Source organism: Dipodomys ordii, unplaced genomic scaffold (genome assembly GCF_000151885.1).
Source record: "Dipodomys ordii isolate 6190 unplaced genomic scaffold, Dord_2.0 Scaffold49, whole genome shotgun sequence".
Classification (NCBI taxonomy): Eukaryota; Metazoa; Chordata; class Mammalia; order Rodentia; family Heteromyidae; genus Dipodomys; species Dipodomys ordii.
Window position 1 is genome coordinate 11,540,607 of NW_012267265.1, and position 7,279 is coordinate 11,547,885.

General features: G+C 39.6%; 2 protein-coding genes across 3 annotated transcripts in view; one reads left to right on the forward strand and one right to left on the reverse strand.

Annotated features, from left to right (window-relative positions):
- The window catches only part of Helq (helicase, POLQ-like), a 39,428-nt gene extending 38,310 nt beyond the window's left edge, over positions 1-1,118 (reverse strand). The window contains exon 1 of the mRNA XM_013020228.1: positions 841-1,118. Coding sequence (XP_012875682.1) covers positions 841-1,041 — 201 coding nt within the window. The 5' untranslated portion in view covers positions 1,042-1,118. The remainder of the gene's footprint in view (positions 1-840) is intronic.
- Positions 1,119-1,239: 121 nt separating this feature from the next.
- Positions 1,240-6,584, forward strand: Mrps18c (mitochondrial ribosomal protein S18C). Of its 2 annotated transcripts, XM_013020232.1 has the most exons (6): positions 1,240-1,471; positions 2,088-2,143; positions 4,305-4,388; positions 5,368-5,425; positions 6,324-6,383; positions 6,468-6,584. In XM_013020232.1, the coding sequence occupies exons 1-6, from the start codon at positions 1,372-1,374 to the stop codon at positions 6,536-6,538; spliced, it is 429 nt and encodes a 142-aa protein (XP_012875686.1). In that variant the 5' UTR covers positions 1,240-1,371; the 3' UTR covers positions 6,539-6,584. The 2 variants fall into 2 exon arrangements, with proteins under 2 accessions (XP_012875686.1, XP_012875687.1); XM_013020233.1 differs by lacking the exon at positions 4,305-4,388.
- The last annotated feature ends 695 nt before the right edge of the window (positions 6,585-7,279 follow it).

Sequence of the window (7,279 nt, forward strand, 5' to 3'; positions counted from 1 at the left end):
TATTTTTGGCCTTGTGTATACAGGGGGAGATGAATGTGTGCTTATATCAGGGGTGATGGCAGGGTCTACTATTGAGTTACACTCCTGGCTCCTACATTCTTACTGCTACATCTGTTCTAAGCCCTTGAAAGGTGGACAGCCACTGGGATGTCATCTCATTAAAAGCTTCTGGTAGGTAACTGCAGCAATCTATTTTCAGACTCAAAGAGGACCTATCTGTGTGACAAATTCATGGTTGTACCGCTAGAAACTACAAAAAAAAATTCTCTTTTGAATCTGGAATTGAGATGTTGTGCATACTGGCTTAGGGTGGCCTATATATTAAACAGAAGGGATGCAAACTGCGAAATAGCAATACAGTTAAATGCTAAGAACCGTTTGGAACCAGAACCGTAGTTCCTCAACTGCTCAGGCATGACTACTGTTGTAAAAATCGAGATAACACAGGGTAGTTTAACAGAATGCCCAGCACGTAACTCACTCCACACTAGGAGCAGCGATAATTTCGGATTCTGGGGCTGAGTCAGGTCACTACGCTGCCCTGTGCACGATGTTCATGCCCGAGGTCTAACGTTCACGTTCAATATGAGGAGGGAAATCAAGACACCTGCTAAGTGCCAATCAACGGCGGGAACAAAAACCAGCGATAGCTACTATTTCACTGAAACATCAGCACCTGGGTAAAAACGACTGCAATTCTGCAGCCTCAGCAATTCGTTTCTGCCCCCCCCCCCCGCCACGGCGTGTCATGCCAAGTGGGAGGCCTGGATCTCTCCCGCCACCCGCCCGTGGGGGTCAGGCCAGGGCTCTCCGGGGATTGTGGGGCAGGACGGGCTGTACCTCCACAGCTTGCACACCCAGGGTTTTCCGCCGGCGGTCCCCAACGGTCCCGTCCTCCTCTTCCTCCTCCTCCGCTTCCTCCTCCCCCTCGCGCGGCAGGGCCGGGGGCGCGGCGGGGGCGGCCTCGGTGCCCGATACACTAGTGCGGTTCCTTTTGCGGACAGACACCCGCCGCTGGATGCGGGAGACACCATCATCCATGGCTGGGCCGAGAATCCGGCCCCAAACACATCCCCAAAGACCCAGCCGCCAAACTCCAATTTAGTTCCCTGCGTCCTCGAACCGGAAAAGGGTTTGTAAAAGCGTTAACACAGCCCACTCCTAACCCAATCACAAGCGTTCCGTGACTTCCGGTGCCTTCAGGGTGGGAAACGCATGCGCATTGAGGACTTTGCGTACCTTTCCCGCCGGCGGCGTCCCCCAGCGTTCGACCCCGGAACCTTGGAGTCCCCGGGCCAACTGGGGAAGAGACCGGAAGGGACGTGATGTGGCGATTTGGGAAAAGGAAAGGAAGAGGAAGGGCGACGGACCATGGCGGCTTTAGGAACTGTTTGCTGGGGTCTAGGGCGGAAGAATTTGACAGGCTGGGTGATGGCTGGGGTCTCGCTCCCGGATCGCGGAACTCACGCGGGTAAAGTCTCCCTGGCTTTGGCTCTCACAGTCGGTGAAGTGTTAGAAAGGATGCTGGCTTCTGAACGATTAAGTTCCTGCAGGATAGGTGGCGTGAGACTAGTAATTTACAGCTGAAGGGAGAGTAAACGAGCTGTTCTGTCAACTCACTTAAAATCTGTTTCTGTGTTTCTCTAATAGCTATCATCTAGCGAGTCTTACTTATTCATTTATTTTTACTCATTTTACCTTTAGGATGACATTGACTTTCTCTTGTTTCTCCTGTGTGAAACTGCATTGAAATCTGTAGCCAAGGAATCAAGAGAAATGGACATAAAAGAGATTTTATGGGTAGGAGCATACTGCAAACCACCCATTGTGAATATAAAGACTATATAGTACCTTAATATATGTATATATATATATATAGTTTTGTTATTATTAAGATGCTGTCTGTACACAAGGTTTACCATTTCATAAGTCAGGTAATGAGTACAATTCTTTTTGCCAATGTCACCTCTTAATAGCACTTTGTATTTTGTGTTCCTTGATTCATCTGCCTCTATAAAAACAAAATCTTCCTTGGCCGCTCTGCTAGTTAACAGACTTGGTTTATTGCTATTTCTTTTTAATTACAGTGCTATGGAGAAGAGGTTGTTCACAGTATAAACAGGAGGATAGCAGAAAGGACCTGGTAAGATTTTTTTTCTTTTTCTTTATATTAGTAAGGAACTTGAAAACATAAGGTGAACTTCTTATATTTCAGATATTTGGGATTAAACTATAGGAAAAAAATAAGATATACTCACTAAACATTAAAGTAAGGAGGAGTCTAGCCTCTTTTGTCTTCCTTATTCAACTTTTAAAGAAGCATGCTTCTTTGATACTTTTTCTTCCTAGATGGTATATACAAAGACATATGATGTAGTAATTGTATATGTCATTTGGCTGGATAGAATAATTGTAGATAACTAAGCAAAGGGCTAATTATTTTGTCTTTGTTTTTGGTAATTTGCCTTAATAAATATAGAGATTAAAGTTTTACACCAGGACATTTAATACACCTTCTTACTTATAGGTGTGTTTTAATGGGGGAAAAGTACATGGATTTGGAAAGAATAAAATTTCTAACTACAGGAAAGATAATTGGTTTGACATTAATCATGCCATACAAAGCACTTAGCCAAGTATTGAAAAGAAATATAGTTAGTAATTACATGTGAGCTGAATATAAATTAAATTAAGAAATCTGAAAGAATTGGTGAAAATAAAAGAGGTCTAGGAAGGCCTAGACCTCTTGGTTATCTAATTCACACACTAGAAGAAGTTTACCCTGGTTTGGGAAGGTACTTAGTGGTAGAGTGCTTGCCTTGCATGCATGAGGCCCTGGGTTCAATTCCTCAACAGAAAAAGCTGGAAGTGGCACTGTGGCTGAAGTGGTAGAGTGCTAGTCTTGAGCTGAAGAGTTAAGGGACAACATTCAGCCCCAGAGTTCAAACCCCATGACAAGACAAAAAAAAAAAAAAGTTTACTTCTGCTGGGCACCAGTGGCTATTGTCTGTAATCCTAGCTACTGAGGAGGCTGAGATTTGAGGATCTCTGTTCACAGCAAGCCCAGGCAGGAAAGTCAAATAAACGACTCAAAAAAAGCTGGAAGTGGCACTGTGGCTCAAGTGGTAGAGAAAATAAAGCTCAGGGACAGTGTCTAGGCCCAGAGTTTAAGCCCCAACACAGGCAAAAACAAAAAACAAAAACAAAACGAAAAAACAACAGAAGTTTACTCCTATTTTTGGTCTTAATCTCCCTAAGACACTTAATGAAAACTGAATCCTCTCTAAGAAAAGAGTACTCATGTACATGCATTTGGAATTTTGAATACAATTAGGCAAAATTACACAATTATGGCTTCAAAGCCATAACTAAATTAAACCTCTAACAATTGTGGAGGCACATCCCTGTAATGTGAGGACTCAGAGGCTGAGGCAGAAAGATTGCAAGTTTTAAACTAGCTTAGACTTCATAGTCATGTGCTATCTTATAGAAAGGAAACAAAACAACAACAACAACAAAAACTCTGCTGGAGCCAGCCCTTCTGACAGTAGTAGGAGGGCACTATGACAAAAGCATTAGAAGTTAAGTAAGAGTGAAGGCAGAAAACCAAGAAGGCTGACACAAACTTTGACAGCTGGATAGGTCTAGAAAGTTGAACTCAGAAGGACTTCTTACTACAGTAAACTATGGGACATTTTGTATTTATAAAAGAAGATATGATGAAACACCTGATGAAGAAACAGGATGGCTAAACTTAAAACTTTAGCAATTGTACTAACTTAGAAATGTCATATTACCTATGTTACATGTTTGTCTTAAAGTTAAAATAAATGGAAATAAATTTGAATGGTTTAGTCATCTACAATCTGAACAAAGTACTTGAACCACTTTTTAAAAGTCAGACTTGTATTTTTTCCTCCCTTAAACCCTTTTCTGCAAAGATTATCTTTATCCTAAAATCCTCCATAAATTAACTTCTCCTTAAATTGATACAAAATAAAGTGCTTGTTCAAAATAGGCACACAGTAAGAAAGGTACAGTGTACCTTTGGTTGGATGTCTATTAAGATTTTTTTAATATTTCATTAGCATAATCAGTTTTACAAGAGGATTTTATGTTTAGGTGTCTATTTGTGTATCTAGTGTACCGTGATCAAACTTAACTCCTTAGTCACTTCCTCATTCCTGCTTCCCTCTCTACTAAACTATTTCAAGAAGCTTCATTGTTTTATTTTCACACAGGTACATAATACCTTTTTGACTTCAAAATTAACTGTTTCTTGACACTTTTCTTCTTTATCCTAGCCCATCCCAATGGAAAATCCTTATAAGGAACCTCTTAAGAAATGTGTCTTATGTGGGAAACATGTAGATTATAAGAATGTACAGGTGAGATTTGCTTTTTCTTTTGTATTAAACCTGATTTTAGGATTTTACAACTTTGCTAGCCTTGCTTAAAGAGGATCATGTCAGTTTCATAGCAGCTTTGGATGACTGTTTGAGCAGCTTCATAATTTCAAATTAGGCTTTAATTTTATATGTAAGTATCTTTATTCACTTCTGAGCCCCTTGGCTCATCTTCATGTATCCTATTATCAGCTCATTATATCTGATGTTCCAAAGGTCTGAGAAATGGCTCGCCATAGCAGGAATTTCTAGTTGGAGGGTACAAGTGCTTAGTTGTAAAAACTATGTTTAGTTGATCTTGGTACCTCTACATTCTGGTTCAGATACTATCCCTCATCAAGCTCTCAGCAAGTGAGAAGTTGCGAATTTGTGAGCAGTGAATGATGCCAGTGTTAGGTATATTAGCCTCTGAGGGAGAAAGTCCAGGAAATTATAAAATGCAACACAGGGGAAAGAAGGTCAAGAACTACCCAGCACCAAGATAGTGCTAACGTGTGAAAATCAATAATAAAGTGAGGGGTTGAGTTCAAATCCTAACATCAGCACACAAAAAATAAAAAAAATAGGTAAATTATATCTATATAACAAGTCACCCAATGTATCTATACCTCCTGTGGCCTCACTGTAGTCCTACTCAAACTTCATGACGATGTGGCAACCTGTCCTGACAGATGCTGCATTTTAGTAAGTTTTTAGAAACAGTGGTTTTTAGATATTTGTGGAAATCAAAAAACTAGTTTTAGCACTGAATAAATAAGCTGATTAACCTGTTATTTGGTAGTGTAGATGTTTTTGATATACTGGATGTCAACTTTTGATAATATTTAATAGGATATTTTATCTCATACAAAATTTGTCAGAAACATGTTTTTGTGAATTAAAAGTCTTGTGTAAGGATTTTGTTTTTAAATATATATCTATTCACAGAATAACTGTAATTTTTTTCCTCAAAAATACCCAGCTTTTGTCTCAATTTATTTCTCCATTTACTGGATGCATTTATGGAAGGAATATAACAGGTATTACTTTTTTTTTAATCTTAGTAATTTTAATGTAAACAAGAATTATATCTGTCTACTATCATTGCAATATATCATTCTAGACTATATGCTACAGGAGCTGGATTTTGTACTTAGAGATGTTTCTTTAAAAAGAAACTTATATGATAACCCAAAGAGTTATCATTTTGTATGTCTTTTTATGCTCAGACCTCACTATAGGTTTGCAACGTATAAAAATGTGGAACTGGATATGGTCACTCATGCCTGTAATATTACGTACTCTGGAGCAGATACTGGGAAGAATGTGGTTCAAGTCCAGCTGAGGCAAAAAAATTGAGATGAGACCACAGCTCAACGAATAAGTCAGGCAGCATTGTGGTACATGTGTGTCAACTCAGCTACATAAAAGGCTACAGTTAGGATCATAGTCTAAGGCTAGCCCCTACAACAAACTTCAGTCTTTTGGGAAAAATAACTAAAGCAAAAAAAGTACAAGGTATGTGACTCAAATGGTGTGCACCATTTAGCACCTATTTAGCAAGTGCAGGACCCGAAGTCTAATCCTGTGATTCTAAATACATGGTGTTTAAGATGTACACACATTACAAATGAAGTGTACATTTCACACATAATCATCCTTAGACTAAAACTTGGGTCAGTAAACTGTGGCCCATGAATAGACCATATCCAGCTTATTGCTTGTTACTTGTTCTTCTAATTTGCTTGCATAGTGCCATCTGGTTTCTCTTGAGGTGCAATAGCAAAATGGAGCAGTTGTGACTTGTTTGTATGCCCAAAATAGTTACTATTTTGGCCTTCTCAGAAAAAAAAATTACCAACCTTTAACTTTGGAAATAGTTACAAATTTGAATACTGGTATTTTCTTACAAATAATATTTTTTTCAAAATTTTATAGGTCTTTGTGGGAAGAAACAGAAAGAAATAACCAAAGCAATTAAAAGAGCTCAAATCATGGGTAAGTGTACTTAATTATTAACTGGATTGTACTAGTCAAAATTTTGCCTATTTTCTGTGAAGGACTTTAATTATCTCTTTTCAGGATTTATGCCAGTCACATACAAGGATCCTGCTTATCTCAAGGACCCCAAAATTTGTAACATCCGATATTGAGAATGAATAATGAAATTATTGCCAATAAATTCCTTTATAATAAGCAGTTTTATGTCAGTGTTGATTCAGACTAACTTTTGGGCAGAAGAGTGTTTCAGGATTGAGATTAGAAGTGGTGAAACTTCTCCATACTAATGAATGTTCTCTGAAAATCACTTAATCAAAATACTCATTTTTTTTTTGTCAGCAGTGGGACTTGAATTCAGGACCTAGGTGCTAACCCTGAGCTCTTTTGCTCAAGGCTAGCACTTTACCACTTTGAGCCACAGCTCCACTTCCAGTTTCTGGTGGTTAATTAGAGATGAGTCTTATGGAAGGGCTGGGAAGGTGGCTCAGTGGTAGAGCGCTTGCCTTGCATGCCTGAGGCCCTGAGTTCGATTCCTCAGCACCACATAAGCAGAAAAAAAAAGCCGGAAGTGGCGCTGTGGCTCAAGTGGTAGAGCGCTAGCCTTGAGCTGAAGAGCTGAGGGACAGTGCCCAGGCCCAGAGTTCAGGCCCATGACCGGACCCAAAAACAAACAAACAAAAAAAACACCAGTACTTGGGGGTGGGGGAGGATTGTCTTGCAAAGACAAGTGTTCGTCAGCATTATCTCCAATGAGTGAATAAACAAGGCTTTCTATGTGAGGAAGCCACACAGAAAGTGGGAAAGACATCATTTTTTGTACAGAGTAAATTTCTTTTGATTTTTGTACATTTTTGCAGTGGGGTCTCATGTTGCTTAGGCTGGCCACCTACTCC

Excerpts from the sequence above, each read along its gene's own strand:
- Mrps18c (XM_013020232.1), top strand. The coding sequence starts at position 1,372 with ATGGCGGCTTTAGGAACTGTTTGCTGGGGTCTAGGGCGGAAGAATTTG. Across the intron at positions 2,144-4,304 it reads AGGATAGCAGAAAGGACCTG|CCCATCCCAATGGAAAATCC; the intron begins GTAAGATTTTTT and ends TCTTTATCCTAG. Across the intron at positions 6,384-6,467 it reads TAAAAGAGCTCAAATCATGG|GATTTATGCCAGTCACATAC; the intron begins GTAAGTGTACTT and ends ATCTCTTTTCAG.